The sequence below is a fragment of the Panthera onca genome, chromosome D1 (genome assembly GCF_046562875.1).
Source record: "Panthera onca isolate mPanOnc1 chromosome D1, mPanOnc1 haplotype 2, whole genome shotgun sequence".
Lineage (NCBI taxonomy): Eukaryota > Metazoa > Chordata > Mammalia > Carnivora > Felidae > Panthera > Panthera onca.
The window spans coordinates 11802387-11823718 of NC_138348.1; the positions used below are offsets into that span (position 1 = coordinate 11802387).

At 40.1% G+C, this 21332-nt stretch overlaps 1 protein-coding gene across 1 annotated transcript; it reads left to right on the top strand.

Annotated features, from left to right (window-relative positions):
* The first annotated feature begins 8558 nt into the window (after positions 1-8558).
* Positions 8559-16415, top strand: GLYATL2 (glycine-N-acyltransferase like 2). The gene is made up of 5 exons (XM_060606746.2): positions 8559-8836; positions 9964-10071; positions 12292-12418; positions 12517-12688; positions 15721-16415. The coding sequence occupies exons 1-5, from the start codon at positions 8705-8707 to the stop codon at positions 16127-16129; spliced, it is 948 nt and encodes a 315-aa protein (XP_060462729.2). The 5' UTR covers positions 8559-8704; the 3' UTR covers positions 16130-16415.
* Positions 16416-21332: the final 4917 nt, after the last annotated feature.

Sequence of the window (21332 nt, forward strand, 5' to 3'; positions counted from 1 at the left end):
TTTTACCTTCTTGATGCCTTTCTCGAAATTCAGTTTTCCACATGCCTGAGGAAACTGGCAGGTAATGTGGTCTCAAATAGCTGGTGGCAATTAGAAGCACAATAATGAGGTTTACCTCCACATCTCATTGGAGGCTGTTAGCAAAGGTTTTGGGGTGTTAGGCTCTGGAACCAAACTATCTAGATCTGAGTTCTGGCTCAGCTATTTCCATCCTGTGTGATAGTAAAATTAGTAATGCTTACCTCATAGGTGAGGATCAAATAAAACAGTATGTTAATCAGTTAGAATGTGCTTAATATTTTGTTAATTGATCAACGTTAACCATTATTATTCTAAACCTACAGTCCTGGCAATTCCTGGAAACTCTTGAACATCTTTAAATTTATGTTGTTTACGTTCTCACTGTTCTCTAATGGAATGTCCATAAGCAGATTTAAAAGGTTCCCTTGGTAAATAGCAAATCCTTCCTCATGAAGCATGAGGGGAGGGTGGATAGGGGGCTGGGCATCTGATAACCTCTACTGCAGAATTTGTTGTGGAGAAACGTGTGGTCTCATGGAAAGAATGGGGTGGAGGAAACTGGATTTAGAAGGTTGGAGACTGTGAAAACCCTATCCAAAGTAAGGACATTCATAAATACAGAGAAAGATTTGGTTTTATAGTTGTTCAAAAACCATAATACAGAGTTCAAGTGAAGTAAGATTGTTTCTTACTCACATATTTTTCCTTTAAAATAATTAAGATTATTGATGCTTCCATTAGATCAGTCTACAGATCCTTCTGTCATCTTTTGCTTCTTCTTCCTTCTCAATCAGTCACTAAATACTGTCAGTTTTACACTTGAATTATCTCAAAACAACCCACCTCTTTCCATGACAATGGCTAGTGTATCAGCTCAGGTGGCCATCACCTCTGTGTGCATCCCACCAATAGACATCCCCCTCCCAGCCATGTTTCTCCAGTCTTGACTTTCCAATGGCCTTCCATCACCTTTGGGATGAATTAGAAAGTCCTTAACAGGGCTGATTAGTGCCTTTCCCTCTGGCACTCTCTTTCACCCTCCCATCTGTGCTCCAGTCTTACCTGAGTTCTTCAAGTACATCTTCCAAAGTGCTCTATTCTCTCTTGCTCTGAGAAGTCACAGATACTGTCCCTCTATCTGGAGTATGGTCTTCATCAACTTCAACATCCCTACTCTCCTTCACTTGGCTGGCTCTCTTGAACATCACAGTCTAGGACAGTGTAACAGAGTAGGTATTCAACTAGTATTTGTGATAAGTAAAGGAATGGCAAGTGAATGGTTTGTTGTATCTAGCCATGTTCACTAAAGGACTTAAGGCAGTTATTTCTATTTGCCTTTCCCTGGACAGAATCACTACTTCTTTCCTTTCCATTTTCCCTAAGATAGCATCACTGAAGTCTGTTGTAGGCAACACATATTTCCTTGTGTTTGGTTTTCCATCCATGCACCAACGCCTTTCTGATTTTAGGATTTGGAAGATGTTGATTGCCTTCTCCACTGGGCTTCTTGATTCATTTCCCAGCTTCCTTCCTTATCACAATGGGTTATTTTCCTTTATGGTGGCAGGTTCTGCATTTGCTCATCAATACCGTATTCTCTCTTTTTTATCTTGAGACAACAGCTAGAGACTATTGTCCAGTATCAGTTGTAGCTAAGTATAGTCGTGTGCCTGAATTATGGCTAGTGGAATTTTAGTGAAGTGATGGCACCATTTCTGTGGCTGGTCCTTCCTCTCTTTCACTATGAGCTGACCAGAGAGAACTCTGAGGTCTTAGAGGAAGACAGAATAACAATATGGAAAAAAGCCTGCATCCTAAAGAAAGTGAGGCAAACCAAGAAACAGAGTCTTAACTGCAGAGAACAAACTGATCCTTACCAGATGGGAGGGGGGTAGAGGGATGGGTTAAATCGGTGAAAGGGATTAGGGAGGGCATTTGTTGTGATGAGCACAGGGCAATGTATGAATCACTATATTGACACCTGAAACTAATAATACACTGTATGTTAACTAACTGGAATTAAAAAAAAAATTTAAAAAGCCTGCGTGCTGATAGGACTGTGTGGGACAGGGTAACCTCATATGGCACTGTGATGTGGAGAAGAAGTAAAACTTTACTTTACTTGTATGTTAAGTCACTGAAATTTTGGAGTGGCCTGCCCTGACTGATACACTTATCTTTGCAATATCTCAATGACAAGATCTCTCATTATACTACTCTACCATCTGGCTTCCCCCCTTTCTGTTTTCAACTTTCTTTCTCTACACATTTACAGATGACTGACAATTTGCATATAAAAGATCCCAAAGTGTCCAAGTTGCATAAAGGCACAAGTAATAACAGTGATTTTATTTGGGGTAGGAATATTTGGTAGAACAAACAATAAGAAAGAAAAAAGTGACTGTTCATACAGTTCTATAGAAGTAAGGAGAGGGCATCCAGGAACCTAATGTTAGTAATTATGTCTCCTACATACTGAGTTTCTAGGAGAGTCCAAATATCATGAAATAAAATTCTTTCTTAAGTGGGATTTTCAATTGTGCAACCATTATAAACTATCTTTAGAAAAAAATTTTAATGGCTTGAGAAATCACTTATGTGATACTCAGTGTGGGACATAAAAATTGTGTGATTTCAACTATCCACAATATGATCTCAACTATCAAAGAAAGTATACTTTTATTGGCAGGAAATAGGTCAACATATGTAAAAAAGAGGATGAATCAACATATTTTAACTAATGTAATTTTGTGAACAAATTAATCATAAAATACTACAAGTATGTCAAATTTTTTGGTTCAAAAAATGGAATTACTAAAACTTTAAGGCCTTATATAACAAGCACATGCATAGTGCTAAATCCTCATCTGTGGGATTTAAAATGTTATCTAAATGAATGAAGTAGGTTTGTAAGAAGACAGAAACTGGCCAAGGGTAAGGAATGACTCATTGAAGAATCATGGTGTCATTAAAAGAATCTGGTCTTTGGCTTCAGTTGAGGCATTGCTGTTGGCTAGTTTTGTGACTTTGTGGAAGGCATTCATTCTCTCTCAACACCATCTTCCTGATTTGTGTGAAAATACCTCTTGCTTTTCTCACTTTATGAGTGATTAAAATTTTTGAAGTTGTTCCACACGGTTTCAGAAAGTGGGTAAAATTTTGAAAGCTTTTTTACCCTCTCCTCTCTCTCAATGTTTCCAAATGTTAATGCAGACCAAAATCTTTTAGGTAGCTTATTATAAAATACAGACTCCCAAGTGTTCTGGGAGCCCATGATTCAACTGATTTGGAAAAGTTCCTGTATTTTTAACAAGCAAGCACAGATGATCTTGATGGTGTGAGGAGAGCGCTTTGAGAAAAAATTTTACCACCATTCCTCTCCAAAATGAATTCCAGCCCCACCCATGCTTCTGTCTTGTAACTGTTTATTCTTCTTGTGTTACTATACCCCCCTCACTTGTCCTTTTCACTGTAAACAATACAAAGGACAAGGTGTATGAGCTCAGTTCTTATACTAACAGCAAATGCCCAAGGGTATTCTAGCTTTTCCAGGTTGAAGACATTAAACCAGGAGGTTTGCAGTGAAGCCAAATTTTCTACATCTTTTGTTTGCCCTAATGATACTACCTGAATAATGCTGGAGCTGAGCCATTTCTGCTAACTCTAAAGTTGCCTCATTATTACTACTTGGAAATAGCCAATCAGCTATAAGTGATAGCATATAAATCAAAAACTTCAGCAGGAAACTTTTTACAATCATAGAAATTGCTCATACAGAACATATTCCTGGTCTTCCTCTGGTCCACACAAAGCGTCTGACTTAATGTCAAAGAACAGAACCTCCAGTGTGCTTTACTGGAACCCACAGCTTCTTGGAGCTTTATGCTGACCAGTGACAACATGAGTCAGTTCCAGTTTTAGTGTGGATGACTGTAAGTTAGTAGCTACGGAAGCCTCTCCACTGCCACACTAAGCAGCGACAGAAGGTGGTGTGTATACACGTTTACAAAGAAACTTCAGGTAAGCAGAATTATTTTGGACAGCCAAAGTCTTTTTTCTAAGCCTTTCAATTAATCAGAATCCTGGTTCTAAATAATTAGTATTTTGTTAATTGACTCCCCCCTGCCCCCCGCCACATGCAAATCCTTGGAAGGAGCGCTCACAAGTCCCAGTGTTGAGAACCAAATCCTGAAAATATTGTAGGTCTCTGAACCTGGAAAATACCTTAAGAATCTGCCATGCTAGTGTTGTGTTATTTTGAACGGGTAAGCCGTAGAAATGCTTTCCTTGAACTATAAATTACTGATACATGTGCCTGTCCCTGCACTCTCCAGACATCCACAAAAATACCATGATCAAGTATTTGACAAGAATCAGCATTCTCCTGGCCTCTAACCCATCTTCTAAAGTGTTACTTGTCCATTTGAATAGAAAAACCTTTGAGGGCTGTGCCAGATGGCTAAGATGAAGTCTTCCTCCTTCCTGTTGCTTTCTGCCAAATTTCTCTCCATTCATGGATGCATTTAGCATCTGACTTTTCTCTCGTCAAACTCCTGCCGCATCATGGTGATGCCTATCATACATGATACTCCTAGTCCCTTACTGGCTCCTACTCTATCGACTTGAAGTTGAAGCCAACAGCCATACATCCAGAACTAATCTACTTCTGAAATCCTAACCTCTGACAGCCTAATTTCTGACTCTGCTCTCATGTGGTCTGCATACATTTTCCCTATCACCATTGCTATTCTTTGATCTTATAAAGTGTGCTCTCCCCATCTTGTCCCACTTGATTGGTCTCTATCCTACCTTCTTTCCTTCCTTCTCTCTTCTAAATCCTACAATTTAAATGTATTTCCTTGTTCTCAAATATTTCGCCTCCTTTATTTATTTATTTATTTATTTGCTGCTCTAGCCTGGTTCATTTCAATTTGTTTTCTCTGCTTCTACTCTCTGGGTGTTGAGCTCATAAGTGTGGATGAATATCACTCCCAAATAGTGGTTTTCCCTCTGCACCTAGTCCAAAGCAATGCCTGGAGATCCCTGTATGTATTCATTGTCTGTGCTTTCTCCTGCTAACATCAGGTGCCTTTCAATCCCTAATTATTTCCCATAAAAACTTACTATTTTTTCTCTACGCTTTCGTGGTACACTCTCCTACCTTACTCACTTCCAAAGAAAGACTTGTCATTCTATTTCTTCCAGAAGATGGACAAAGATAACTTGTCACCTTCCTGCTCTTTTGTCTAGCCCCAAGTACATGCACACACATGCACGGGCATACACCTGAACTAAAAGCTTTCTCTTCCACCTCAGTGGAAGAGGTATTCTTCCCACCCAAAACTAATCCCAACACCTACTCTTAGAGATAAGGTTACAGATTAGATGAACTAATAAACACAAAGGATTTGGAACAGTGCCTGGTCAGTGGATTTAGCTATTTTTCTTTCCTCTTTCCACCTCCTGTTTTATCCATGGGCCTATCCAGTTACTCTCCATCATACCTGGCTTTCTGTAGTTAGCATAAATACGCTTACCACTCTCATCTGATAAGAAATGTCTTCCTTTGAGCTCCCACACTCTCCTTCCTCCCTCTATACTCCTGTATTCTTCTCCTTCCTTTTATGGCCAAGCTCTTTAAAGACTTATCTTCACTTCCTCATGGTTCATTTAGTCTCTAATTCTCTTCACCTGATTTCTTCTCCATCATTTCCTGGTCTATCTCTCTCCAGATCAGTAATCAATTCCCAACTCCATATTGCAGTGACATTTTTAGTACTCATCTCTTAGTTTCCCAGCAGCATTTGACTCTTCTAACCACTCCCACCTTTAAATAAATTTTCTCCTATTTTGACTTCTGAGATGCCTCTCATCTTACTTTTCACACTCTTCTTTGGCCACTTTCCCCCAATCTCCTCTGTTGGAACCTTCCTAATTTCATTAAACATCTATGTTCTTCTACCTACTTTTATGGATGATCATAACAGAGTATCTATTGGATTAGGTTAAGTCAGAAGGATTCTATCACCTGGAGGCCCCAGAGTGAATTGGAAATAGATGTCTCCAACTGGTGGGAGCCGAGCAAGGGTCCTGCCCTGAAGGGCACTTGGCTGTAACATGGCACAGAAATGGGAGAGCATGTGCTGTGAATGATGGGATGTGGCAGCAGGGAACAGAAGTTATGCACAACCATTCTCCCATCCCTTCTTAATGCATCCCCCTACATCTTATATATCTGACATAAGGTACTAAAACCAACTCATCATTGAACATTTTCTTCTTTATTTGAAAGCTTCCATTAGCAGCCACATTGTCTTCAGAGCTGGAGTTGAAAGCTTGGAATCAGAGTGAAGAAAGTTGTTGCTCAGTCTTCCCAGAAAAATATCCCAAGGGTTCCCTCTCTATGCCTCACGGATTCCATTCATTCACTGAACAAAAAGTTCATTGGTGGCTATACTATGCCAAGTGCTGTGCTTGATGCTTGAACTGTAAGGAAGAATAAGAGATGGTCCTACTTTCCAAGGAGATTACACTCTTCTGGGGAAATTTGCTACAAAAGGCCTGAAGAATGAGCAGAATAATCTGCCATTTGGTTAGTATGTCCATTGTCCTAGACAGGGCCAGAAATATACTGGCTTGTTGTAGAGCTGTGATTTGCCTCAAGATGTCTTTTGTTTTGTTTTTGTGCTAACAGATTTACTTAGACAACTTATATTTAGTGCCATATTTGAAGCTTTGCTTGGTTATGCTCCTGTCCAATAGAATGGTCCCCTTGATTGGGTTTGCAGGTCTTCACAGTTTCCCTCAGAAGCACATCTGTACACCATCCAACAGAACACTAAGCCCTTCATATACATATACATTTCATGATGTCATCCTTAGGACAACCCACAAAGTAGGTATGATTATCCCCATTTTATAGATGAAGAAAGTAAATCTCAGAGAGTTTCAAGTAAAGTAATCTACCTAAAGTGACCCAGCTAGCAAGTAGAGGAGCCAAGGTTTGGGTCCTGGTCTGTTTAACTCCAAAGACCATGTTCTTAATCGCTGTACTTCCTTTTGGTTTGATTTTGGCTACATACACCAATACCATATGATAGGTGCTAGATTTTCCAGGATAGTTATGATTTAAAAAAAAAATGATGGCTCCTCTATAAGCCATCACAATTGCTCTGAGTTTCTTGTTTTTGTTAGTATTTAGAAAATATGGTTACTCTTTTTTTAATTTTTTTTTTAACGTTTATTTATTTTTGAGACAGAGAGAGACAGAGCATGAACGGGGGAGGGTCAGAGAGAGAGGGAGACACAGAATCTGAAACAGGCTCCAGGCTCTGAGCAGTCAGCACAGAGCCCGACGCGGGGCTCGAACCCACAAGCTGTGAGATCATGACCTGAGCCGAAGTCAGATACTTAACCAACTAAGCCACCCAGGCGCCCCATGGCTACTCTTATAAATGTCTTTAAGTATCATATATACTTCGATCGGGTATATGTAATATAAATATATATACATATTCATGGGTATAAGAATGGAAAAAAAATCCTATGTGTATCTTATTTATATACTACTTTATTTCAGAAAGACTTTGAGGTGAACATACACACACATACACGTACATGGCTAACCATTTTACCTATCCATCTTTATATTACCCACATGGTATTATATTAGATATTTTCCTGACTTTCTAACACAGACTTTTTCCTCTGTCATTAAGCACACTTTGTAGACATTACTTTCATGTCTGCCCAGTGATCCATAATTTAGATATGCCATCATTAACTTAAGCATTCCTTTATAATGGATTTGGACCATTTCTACTTTTTAAAGTTTTACTTATTTAAGTAATCTCTACACCCAACATGGGGTATAAACTCATGATTCCGAGATCAACAGTCACATGTTTTTCTGACTGAGACAGAAAACACCCCATTTTGGGATAATTTCTAAATTTATAGTATCATAATACTGCAGTGAGTTTCCTTATATTTACATATCTATAGATACCTATTATCGCTTCCTTGGGAATGAGCTTCTAAAAGCAGAATTGTTGAATAAAAGGGTTTGATCTATTTTTAAGGTTGCTAGGGTATAATCCAAGTTTCTAGATTTTGCCAATTTATACTTGGGTAATTTCATTCCTGATCAACAATTTTTTCCTTCCTAGGATTTTGTTCCTTAGGAAAAAGTGACTATACTCTATATAGTCTCTAGGACCTTTTCCAGAAGATTGCATTCTTTCATGATGTCTGAAAATACTACTGATCCTATGACAACATTAGCACAAGTGTTTCAATGCCCAGGGATCTCAGGGTCCCTTGGCATAGTTTTTCTGAAAAGATTCGTTGTTCTTCGTTTGCATCTGGACAGCTGAAGACATTTGCTCCTCAGATTCTTGGCCTGATTTGAATCAAATCAAATCAAATCTCTCTCAAATCATATTTGGAGAGATTTGTTTCACCAAATATGTTATGGTACTTTCCATGGAACTGTAGAAAGATCCCCAAGGAACCCTGTGTCTAGCTGCAGTTCCAGGCTTTAGTTTCTCATTTGCAAAATGAAAGGTTTGGACTTGAAAATTTCTAAAGCCCTTTATTTTTGGCAGTGTATCATGTCCTAGGTGATTTTTCCTTTCTCCTCTTGCTGGACACCTGTCTCATCTTTCCAGGTGTTTTTGTTTGTATGTTTGTTTCCTTAGGTCATCTTCCTGGGAGAAGGAGGCTCAGGTGCTATACAATGTTTGTGCTTCATGAATCCCAGAAGCTGCAGATTCTGTATGAATCCCTGGAAAAGAGCATCCCTGAGTCCTTGAAGGTGAGAGAGTAGGGAGAAATCTGGGAGAGAGGGGTAAAGTGTGGGAATATAGGTTCAGGGCTCAGAACCTTCCAGGCAGATGGAAATACAAGTCTAAAGTCAGACTCCTTTGGCAAGGATGATCTTAATACCCATATCCAGACACCTACTTTACTCCTTCTCCTTCTCCTCTTTTATACATTGTTTGAATCCATTCTACTGCTATCTCTAGTGGAATTCCTTATCTGCTCCAGACTATTACAATATCTGCCTTTCTACAATATTACTAGCTTACCTACACTTGGTAACCAGAGTCATCTATCTGACACAAATATGATCATACCACTCCCTTGTTTTAAACTTTCAGTAGTGGTCCATGTCCAAGGCACAAAAGTCCACACTCCTTAATTCTAAGGTTTATTACAAAATGTCCCAGTCTCTTCCGCTTAATCTCCCAACATGTCTCTTCCATATACCACATGCTACAATCACTGAGCCCTCAAAGCTCATCAGGGAAGATATAATCTGCCACAACTTCAAGCACTCATGCATGCTTTTTCTCTCACCTGGAATTACTTGCCTTTCTTCTCTGCTTTGCAGGAAAATATTCTACTCATCTCTGAAGACCGAATTCAAATATTACTTTATCTGTAAGTTTCCTACCACTCCTAGAGAGGTAGTGACTTTCCTCTCTGAGATCCCACACAACCACAAGCATGCATCTATCAGAATATGTGTCTTATTATGATCAAACTATATACTTCCGCATCCTTGTAAACTTGAAGGCAGTGGCCATATCATACTCACCTTTGAATTTTCCACACTTGACACAAATCTGACAAATAATAGGTGCCAAAAATGGTATAGTATGAAATGCAAAAGATGGTATGAATTTTTAAAAAATGAATGAAAGAATGTCAGACGAGCCATTTCCTAATGATTCACTGATTAACTTAGATTTTTGTGGACCCTTCCTGGGCTTTTTTGCAGCATACTTCCTGATGGATAGTTCAGTGAATCATCCTGAAAGCACTAGATTGATCTTGTCAAGTTCTCCTGTCTCCTGGCTTTAGTGCCCATACCACCTCCAAGACCCTACCTCAAAGAAAAACTTCATCTCCTCCTGTTTTGATCTGTTGCTCTTGTAGGTATATGGTGCCGTTTTCAACATTAAAAATAAAAATCCATTCAACATGGAGGTGCTGGTGGATGCCTGGCCAGATTATCAGATAGTCATTACTCGGCCTCAGAGAGAGGTGAGAGCACTAGTTACTGAATGCCAAGCCAGTCATGTTCAGGATGTTCTCTGTGTGTAAATGAGGGGACTGAAGCTGAGAACCTTGGCATCCCTGATACATACAGATTTTGGAATGGCTGCTTGGATGGGAGAGGGGGCAGTGAAATAAGGCATGGGTGTAAACCAAATGGCCAGTGATGCAGGGCTTATTAATAACATTGGGATCCCATCTGGTCAATTATTTTATTTTATTTTATATTTTTTATTTTATTTTATTTTATTTTATTTTATTTCATTTTATTTTATTTTATTATTTAGAGTGAGTGAGCACATGGGAGAGGGGCAGAGGGAGAGAGAGAGACAGAGAGAGGGAAGAGAGAGTTCTTAAGCAGGCTCCACACTCATAGAGGTGCCAGACTCGGGGCTCAATCTTGCAAAGTGTGAGATCATGACTTGAGCTGAAATCAAGAGTTGGTCGCTCAACCAACTGAGCCATGTAGGTGCCCCTGGTCAATTCTTTTCCATTGAGATTCTAATCACAGGCATATACCTCAAGATGTTTGTGGCTGGAAATGGTCAGGAAATGTTTTGCTTTCCTTGGACCTGACTGAACATAATCCAATAACATTTGAATCAGTACTGGGTTTGAGATCTAAATCTGTCAAGTTGTGTGACCGTGGGAAGACTGCTGCTTTCTTCAATATAAAAAAGTGAAGTTGACAGAAATTACTATGTCAGAGGATTGTTAAACTACAGATACATCATGTACAGTTGACCCTTGAACAATGCAGATGTTAGGGGCGCCAGCCCCTGCACAGTCAAAAATCTGCATATATTTCTTGACTTCCTCTAAAACTTAACTACTAATAGACTACTGTTGACTAGAAGACTTTATGATAGCATAGTCTATTAACACATATTTTGTATGTTACATGTATTATATACTGTATTGTTACAACAAAGCAAGCTAGACAAAAGAAAATGTCCTTAAAATCATAAGGAAAATACATTTACCGAATTAAAAAAAATTGCTTGAAAGTGGACTCACGCAGTTCAAACCTGTGTTGTAGAGCCAACTGTCTATTTAATAAAAATGTCTTTCCCATCTTTCAGATTTGGGGAGCATAAGTATTGAATCCCTTCCATCCCAGAGTTAAAATATCCCAGATAGGGGCGCCTGGGTGGCTCAGTCGGTTAAGCATCCAACTTCGGCTCAGGTCATGATCTCGCAGTCTGTGAATTTGAGCCCTGTGTGGGGCTCTGTGCTGACAGCTTGGAGCCTGGAGCCTGCTTCAGATTCTGTGTCTCCCTCTCTCTGACCCTCCCCCGTTCATGCTCTCTCTGTGTCTCAAAAATAAACATTAAAAAAAATTTTAGCGGCGCCTGGGGGGCTCAGTCGGTTGGGCATCCAACTTCAGCTCAGGTCATGATCTCACAGTCCGTGGGTTCGAGCCCTGCGTCAGGCTCTGTGCTTACAGCTCAGAGCCTGGAGCCTGTTTCAGATTCTGTGTCTCCCTCTCTCTCTGCCTCTCCCCCGCTCAAGCTCTGTCTCTGTCTCTCTCAAAAAAAAATTTTTTTTTAATTTAAAAAATTTTTAAAAATATCGCAGATATTTTAACCCCTCCTCCCACACTTCTCCATTTACATAGTTATCAGGAGAATTAGAACCCAACCTTACCTGTAAAAACCCCCAGGGGAGTATCTGCTGCAGAAGGTGAGCAAGAATGCAGGGCAGTGAGAGACTGGGCTCTCCCCTCCAGGTGTTGCTGTGAACCTGCTGTGATGGCTCTTTCTAAAAGTCCTCTCTGTTCACTTGCACAGCAAGGGCCAGTCACCATGCTAGCACCAGAGTGCTGAGTCAGAATTAGCCTAGGCATGGCTTTCTCACAGACCCACAGTCTTGACTCCAACCCTGTTCCCATTATTTCTCCCTATAAGGTACACACTCTCTCTTTTAGACCCTTAACACACCCTGCTGGTGCACCTCCCATCCCAGGCAAGAGAGGTCCTTAAGCACCGTCCCAAGAACAGGTGCCTTCAGGGCACCATCAAAAAGCGACCAGCATAAATCTGTGAATAGTGGTTTATTTCTCAAGGGATTCCAAGGCCATTTTCTGCCCACACCTCTGGGAAAAACAGAGGGTATCAAATAATGGAGTCTGCAGCGCTCCAGGCATATGCAAGAGCATTTTGTAAATTGTACTGCTGTGTAAATAAGGTTGACTGTTTCTTGTATCAGGAGATGAAGGATGACTTGGATCATTATACCAACACTTACCAAATCTTCACCAAAGCTCCTGACAAGTTAGAGGAAGTCCTGGCACGGCCCCAGGTTATCAATCGGGACCAAGTCTTCCTGATCCAAGGTAACTGATCTGAGTTAAGAAGCAAAGACCTCTGGTTCATTCACAGCAGATGTGGAAGGGGGCAGACAGTGCCTGTCTTTCTCTTCTCTTCTCTCCAGGTTGCCAAGACAGCTTGAAAGAGGCAATAAGAAAAATTTCGGTTTCAAAATCAGTGCGGGTGGATTATGTGAAGACCATACTCATTATGACAGAAATGCCGGTAGAACCCAATGATGACCACGTGGATGTGATGGAGTCACTTAAAACGCCCAAAGTGGATGACGATACTGAGTGAGATTTTACCTTTTGCTTCCCAAATTCCTGATAAGAAATCATTGAGTTGTCGTAAGGGCCAGACTTGGAAAGGCAAGATTTGAGACTAAATTATGGGGTACACAGTTGTAGGGGTAAAGGGAGGGAACTATATTAGCTGAGGTTTGCTGAGCATGGGCAGGGTCTTCATTAGATGAGGTTCTTTCCATATATATATTTAACTCACTTGTAGCCTTCCTGGGAGGGTACAGGACATCATGGTGACATAGAGAATCTTTACTGAGATTATTTTCAATTTCTTGCAAAAATACTACATGCTAGGGGTGCCTGGGTGGTTCAGTCAGTTAGGCATCAGACTTTGGTTCAGGTTCATGGGTTCAAGCCCAGTGTTGGGCTGTGTGCTGACAGCTTGGAGCCTGGAGCCTGCTTCAGATTCTGTGTCTCCCTTTCTCTGCCCCTCCCCCGCTTGTGCTCTGTCTCTCTGTCTCTGTCTCTCTCCCTCTCTCAAAAATAATAAATAAACATTAAAAAAATACTGTATGCTATACCAAGTATACAAGCATTCAAAGTAAAAAGCGAAAGTTTGCCCACTTAGATTCTCCGCAATCTTTCTTTCAGGTGTAAATTTTTTCTTTAAGTTTATTTATTTATTTTGAGAGAGTGAGCAAGAACAGGGGATGGGCAGAGAGAGAGGTAAAGAGAGAGAATTCCAAGCAGGTTCTGCAGTGTCAGTGCAGAGCCCAACATGGGACTTGAATTCATGAACTATGAGATCATTACCTGGGCCGAAGTCAGATGCTTAGCTGACTGAGCCACCCAGGCGCCCCCAGGTGTAAAGATTCTTAATATTAGTGTGTATGCTTTTAGTACTTTGTGTGTATGAATTGGTTTTGTTGTTTTCCTTTTTCTTTTGTTTTTACAACATAGGCAATTATTGTACTGCAACCTTTCTCATTCAATATGTTATATAAACCTTTCATGTAAGCTCATAAGGGTATCTTCATGTATTTTGGCAGCTGCATAGATTTCCATAAGAGGGAGATGCACAATTATGTATTCCCATATTAACACACTTTTGATTTATCTCCAGTTCTTCCTAATAACAAAAATTCTACAAGAAATGTCTTCGTAAACAGATCATTGCACAAGTTGTATAAATATTTCTGAAAGATAAATCCTGGAGTTGGAATTGTTGGGTAACATAATATGTATATTAAATGGAAGATATTCTCAAATTGGATTTTAAGACTTTGATAAATTTATTTAAATTTTTTTTAATGTTTATTCATTTTGAGAGCCAGGGAGAGTGTGAGCAGGGGAGGGGCAGAGAGAGAGAGGGAGACACAGAATCCGAAGCAGGCTCCAGGCTCTGAGCTGTCAGCACAGAGCCCAATGCAGGGCTTGAGCTCATGAACCTGAGAGATGATGACCTGAGCTGAAATCGGATGCTTAACTGACAGCCATGCAGGCGCCCCAAGACTTTGATAAAATCAATATGTGATAGCATAACGTAGAAACAACCAAAGTGTCCATCAATAGGAATGCAGGTCAATTCATTATGGTATAATCCAGACAAAGGAATAATATGCAGCCATTAACAAGAAGGAATCAGCTCTATAGGAACTAATATGGAAAGAATTCCAAAATATAATGCTAAGTAAAAAACACAATAAATAAAATAGAATAATATATACAGTATGCTATCATAGTATGTAAACATCTTAAATTGCATCAAACACCTCTGGAAGGTTACATAAATATATTGCATTCCTGGTAGACTTTAGAGAAGGTAACTGGATAATAGGAGATCAAAGAAAAAAGGAAGAATTATTTTTCATTAATATCCATTTATGCTCTATAATTATATTGCTAATTCAAAAAATAAAATAAAATTGAAACATATGCTCACACATGCAACTAATTTAGCCAGGAGAGCCAACAATATTCAAATCTTGCTGTGGCCCAGCTGTGTTCCCCTGAGAATCTTAGAAGAAACCTATGCATAGGGAAAAATGGTAAATGGGGATTCAATAATATTATAACTCTGAAAATCTGGAATGGAGTACCTGCCCTAAGGTGATTCTTTCTTTCCTCTAAACCCAAATGCATATCTTGATATCTTGCCAGCCTCAGTTTGGCTCTGCCACAAGACAAGGTCAGGTGAGATGCTTGAGATCTCTGAGGAAGCAGGGCCAGGAAAGGTCAGGCAGGCAGAGAGAAAAGAAGGCCCCACCCATGTATGGACAATTTAGTGCGTAGCAACCCCACTTAACCCCACTTAAAGTGACCTTAAAATTGATGAATTCCTGAAAACTCTTTCTCCTGGGGGCAGATAGTTGAAACTCTTTGGGCTCTTCCATCTGTCCCAACCTCCCCTACCCAGAGAGGATGTGATTCTGATTTTGCAGATGAGAAGACTCAGTCTCAGATAACTTGTCCAGTGAGAGAATCAGGATGAAATCCTATTGTTATCACCAAAAAATATGATATTCTTTTTCCTGTATTGGTGCTTGTTAAGTTTCATTTTTGGTACTTTCCTAGAGGTATGTGGTGATGGGCTTTGGGACACATGAAGCTTAAGATCAACATGGCTCTCATCTTCCGGTGATACACGTTTTTTGGAAATATCTGTTGAAAGAAGTATTACCTTGTGTCTTTAGATATTTTGTGGGACAGAATTCAAACTACGTATTTCACACATGCATCTTCGAGCAAAATTGAGGGCTGCTCTGGTGTATATATAGCCTTCCTCTTTTAAGACATATGCTTATCTTCTTCCTTGGGATAAATGGTTAGACTTTTCTGAGATGTACTGTACTATATGATGCTAACTCTCTGTTATGAAATGTATCATTAAGTACATAGGGTGATAGCCCTCTTAATTATTTGGGAACATTTTGAAGGGTACAAAGAATTAGTTTTTTGTCCACCTGTTTCCTCTTCTAGGCTGTGGGATCCTCAAGGAAAGGATTGGTGTCATATTCATTTTCTACAATCCTGGTGTTTTGTAAATGTTGGCTGAATAAATGCACATTTTTTTTTCTTGACAGGAAAGGAAGCTTTCAGAACATTTCCTTGGATCCCTCCCATGCAGCGCTTGTGAATGAACAGTGGACATTTGGGAAAAATGATAGGAGCTTGAAATATATTGAACGCTGCCTCCAGAATTTTCCAGGATTCGGTGTGCTGGGTCCAGAGGGGCGCCTTATCTCTTGGATTGTGATGGAACAGTCCTATGAGATGAGAATGGGCTACACTGTCCCCGAATACCGAAAGCACAGCTATATGAAGAAAACCAGTGTTCACCTTATGAATTATGTTATTCAGAAAAAAGTGCCATGTTATTTTCATGTGTCAGAACATAAAGAGGAATACAATCAGGCACTGAGGGATCTGAAGTTTAAGGCTGCTTCTTGTGGTTGGCATCAGTGGAAATGCAGTCCTGAGAAATATTGTTGATTAGTGCCATTTTCTATTGCAAGCCTTCCTCATCAGTGAAAAAAAAAGTATCAGTTCACATACAATCATGATAATTTGTATTAGCACGAAAACATCCAATTATTTTGGTTCCGTGCATTACTTAACCCACCCTTGTACAACATTTTTGTCTTCCTCCACATTACAGAGAACTAGAAGCTTGAACTTTCGGTGTTAGGTTTTTCCTTTATGGTGACAGACATTTCAGAATTAAAATCATCCAATGTCAATCATTAGTGCCAAGATAACCCTTTCAGAGCAACATTTTCCTCTTTGAAGTCTTCTTTCATGAAAGTCTATTACTTTTTCATGCTTCTATGTTTAAGAATAAAAAGACTGTTTTGAGAAATGTCTCCTCTGGTATTCTCCCCTTCCTCTGACAAAGTTTTCCAAAGGACCCTTGAAAAGCCCTCAGCTTTTGATCCTGGGTGCCCTCTCAAGAGTTTTGAGATATTTTACTGAATTAAATTATGTAGCCATCAGTGAACATTTGGTTTTCTGATTGGCTTTTAATCACAGGGGCTGGGTAGGTTGACTTGTGTGTCTTAACTTCATATTTTCTTTTTTTTTTATTTTTTATTTTTTTTTAATGTTTATTTATTGTTGAGACAGAGAGAGACACAGCATGAACGGGGGAGGGGCAGAGAGAGAGGGAGACACAGAATCGGAAGCAGGCTCCAGGCTCTGAGCCATCAGCCCAGAGCCGGACGCGGGGCTCGAACTCGCGGACCACGAGACTGTGACCCGAGCTGAAGTCAGACGCTTAACCGACTGAGCCACCCAGGCGCCCCTTAACTTCATATTTTCAATACGACTTTTCCGTCTGGTATTGGTTTCCTATTGTTGGTGGGAAATCGAAGTGTCAGCAAGGTCAGTACCTTCTGGAGTTTGGAGGGAAGAATCCATTTTCTGGTCTTTTCCAGCTTGAAGAAGCTGCACTCATGCCTTGGCTGTGGTCTGGCATCCCTTTGCTCCCACTATTTCTGTTTTCCCCCTGTACCCTTCATCTCTTTCCATGCCCCTCTCACAAGGACACTTGTCAGTAAACTCAGAACCCACTTGGGTAAGTCAGGATAGTCTTCCCATCTCAAGATCTTTATTTGATCACATCAGCAAAGTCCTTATTACAATATAATTTAACATTTGAAGCTTCTAGGCATTAGGAGCTGCTATCATTGGGGGTCATTATCCAGTCTACCATATATGAGTGTCAGGTTTATGTTACTCTATGAGCAAAGTCACCACATATGTTCAGAACTCATATGTTCTCAGTCAGAGACTGACTAGCATTTGTATATCTTAGGTCCATATTCATGGGAAAACTTACTCTAATTTGAACCCTGTGTCTATCAAAAATTCTATCAACTATGATTTAGAGGTCAAGGCCATGTACAAACATTGATATGCAGGACCCATTCATATAAGGGATTTGGGGATGAAGGCACCACAGATAATGTTTACTTAAATCTAAGTAAAAAAGAATCAACATCTTCATCTTGAAAATGCCCTTAGTGCTTGAAAATAGATGCCCACCTAGGTTGGTAAAAAATGATAGAGTCACACATTAACAATAGACAAAGGCCTTAACGGCCCTGTGACTCTATGAGCAGCATTCTCTGAGCAGAGATAGGCTTAAAGCCACCCTACCTATACACTAAGGTAACACCTTAGGAATTCAGATTCCTTCTGGACACCACTTTTCCTGCCCTAATTTACACTCCAGGACTGACTGGGTCCTTCCTTTTAATCGATCAATGTGGCAGCCACAACTCATCTTGGCTGTAGAACAGAAAGTAGAAAGCTCTTATTCAAGACAGCGTCAAAGGAATCAGAGACACAATAAAATGAGGGAGAAAGGGCACATGCTAATAATAGCTTATATCTAGATCCTACTTAACAGGTTCCAGGCTACATTCTACGTGCTTGGCATACTTTAACTCATTTGGAGCTCACAACTGCTCTGAGAGGCAGGCATGGTTACTGCAGAAGAGAAAAGCAGGGGGCACCTGGGTGGCTCAGTTGGTTAAGTGTTCGCAGTTCATGTGATCAAGCCCCATGTTGGGCTCTGCACTGACAGCATGGAGCCTGCTTGGGATTCTCTCTCTCTCTCCCTCTCTCTCTCTCTGCCCCTCCCCCCTCTCTCCCTCTCTCAAAACTAAAAAAAAATTTTTTTAAAAAGCAGAAGAAGAGAAAACCACACTAGAGAGTGTTACATCTTTGACTAAGGCCCAGGCCACCCAACTATAATAGCCAATTCAGGAACTGAATTCAGTTTGTGTGGCTCCCAAGCTGGTACTCTTAACCTCTGGGCTATCACCTATGACAAATGGCTAAGGCTTAATAAACACTGACAAATAAGCTGACATATGGATTCCTGTCCGCTGTCTGTTTTCTTATCTGTAATTGGAAAGTATGCAGTGGCCTTAAATATAGTCACAATGTTAACCATCACCACTACCTACACCAAAATTTTTCATAATCTTCATCACGAGCTCTGGACCCATTAAACAATAACATCCCATTTCCTTGTCCCCCAGCTCCTGGTAAACTTTATTCTACTTTCAGTCTTTATTAATTTGCCTGTTCTAGATACCACATATAAGTGGAATTGTACAACATCTGTCCTTCCGTGTCTGGCTTATTTTACTTAACAATGCTCTCAAAGTCTATCCATGTTGTAGCATCCATCAAAACTTCATTCCTTTTATGCCTATATGATATTCCATTGTATGTATATACCACATTTTGTTTATCATTCATCTGTTGATGGTTATTTATTTGGGTTGTTTGCACCTTTTGGCCATTGTGACTCATGCTGCTATGAACATGGGTGTTGCAAATTATCTGTTTGAATTCCTGCTTTCAGTTCTTTGGGGTATATAACAAATGGCTAAGACTTAATAAACACCGACAAATGAGCTGAGGTATGGGTTCATACTAGAAGTGAAACTGCTGGATCTTCAGTAGTTCTGTTTAACTTTTTTCCCCTAGTTTTTCTGAGATATAATTAACTCACAGTACCATATAAGTTTAGGGTGTGTAGAAAATGAATGACTTACCTATATTGTGAAAGGATTACCACAGTAAGTTTTATTAACATCCATCATCTCACAGAGATACAAAAAGAAAAAGTAAAGAAAAGGATGTAGTTTTTCTTGTGATGAGAAATTTTAGGGTTTACTATCTTAACAACTTTCTCCTATACCATACAGTGGTCTTAGCCATAGTTTTAGTGAAAATCTCTATCACAATGTATGTGATGGCCAAGCTCCAAAGCCCGTGCACACAGTGAAAATGACCCATTATTAAAAATCCCCTTGAACGGACAAACCCAGGGTTAAGGCATTTATAGGACAGTTTCAGGAAATTCAACATTACTTGGAAATTAGAAAATAGAGGAAAAGATGTTGGGAAACAGGCAACCATGAGAGAAGAGATGATTCTCATGGAAAGAATGGAAGGAGTTTGTTTCAAGAGATGGAAGGAAATCAGCTCCCAGAGCTGACATGGAAATAGCAGTATTGAGGAGAGTTCTAGTCAGACCAGTGGGTTTTAGACATATTTACGAGCCCTGGGCTAGTACTTTAAATCCCTTCTGTGTCTCAATTTTCTCAGATGTGAAATGGGAATCAGCCTCCTCCAGACATTGTTTGCTCAGCACAGTGCCTAGTACATAACAAGCACTCAATGCACTATTATTAGTGCAAATGTTTCAAGTTTTTTTTTTTTTTAAACAAATACCTGTTGCATGCCTACTATGTGCCAAGCAGTGTTTTAGGGCCTCTGGACATAAGAGTGGACACACTGCCTCCATGGACAGAGCCTTTTCTCTTTAATCTCCTCACATTCATTTTGTTTGAAATCCTGGCTCTGTGACCTAAAGGACAGGTCTGGATCCATAGATGTGGAGTGAGGGAGAAGTGACAGTTACTTCACACCTCCCCTGCTCTATTCTCCACATCATACAGGAGATGACAGATCATTTAAATTTCTACACCAACACCTACCACATCTTCATCAGGGCACCCTGGAAACTCCAGTAAATCCTGGATTCTCACAGGGTCATCATCTGAAACAAGCTTCCAAATGCAGGGTAACCAGATGGATGGATGAAGAAGAGTCCTCCAGCTCCATCTTGGGGTTTGCTCAAATTGTGGATTGTGAGTGGATTGCCACCTGCCATAGACTGTAAAGGCTGACAGTGTGTGGAGCTTAATGTTGAGATATAACTACAACAAAAAAGTAGGACATGCATTTTAAAGTATGTATGTTGCTCATTAACTTGCACAGTAATTTGGCATAAACATTAATTTGTATACATGAAAATAGTGAGGATTATGTCAGTAGAGCAGACCAACCATTTGTGGGCCAAGGTTTTAGAAAGTGTATGCTGGGCAGGGCGCCTGGGTGGCTCAGTCAGTTAAGCATCCGACTCTTGGTTTCTGCTCAGGTCATGATCTCAGAGGTTTGTGGGTTCAAGCCCTGTATCAGGTCCACACTGACAGCACGGAACCTGCTTGGGATTCTCTCTCTCCTTCTCCCTCTCTCTGCCCTTACACCACTTACTCATTCTGTCTCTTTCTCTCAAAACAAATAAATAAAAACTTAAAAAAAAAAGTGTATGCTGGGAGATGGGACAAGTTGAGGCCCCTCAAGAAGCCTCCTCCTCTTTCCTACTAGTTTTGTTTTACAAGCTGGCCAGAGGGACCTAATATTCAAAAATACAAAATGACTGAGAGTATAGGGACTCCAGGAAGAAAATCAAAATGGATAGGTTTTGTGGGTTTGCTGTGTCTGATCATCTCTTTCTCTAATAATAGAAGCCAAATGAAACCAACAAACCAACAAAGCAACAAAATCTGCCCCAAAGAACATTGAAAGCCATAGTTAAAAGTGGCAGCTGGTGAGAAGAGAAGGAATGGGGGGAGAGGTGCAGGTGAGTCAATTAGTGAAATACAAACAGCTGGTCTGTATCTCAGTCTGCTGTAAGAGCGTGATGTATATAGCTTGCATTCCTAACACCTAGCACAAAAGCGATTTGAGATAAGTAGGAAACACTTGGAATATGGACACAGTGCACCATGAGGGAATAGACAGAAATTATTTCTGAGAAACTAGCAGGAGAAAGGGAGAGGATGGTTTCCCAGAGGATGAGTTAGGAGAAGAGCACTGAAAGGGATAATAC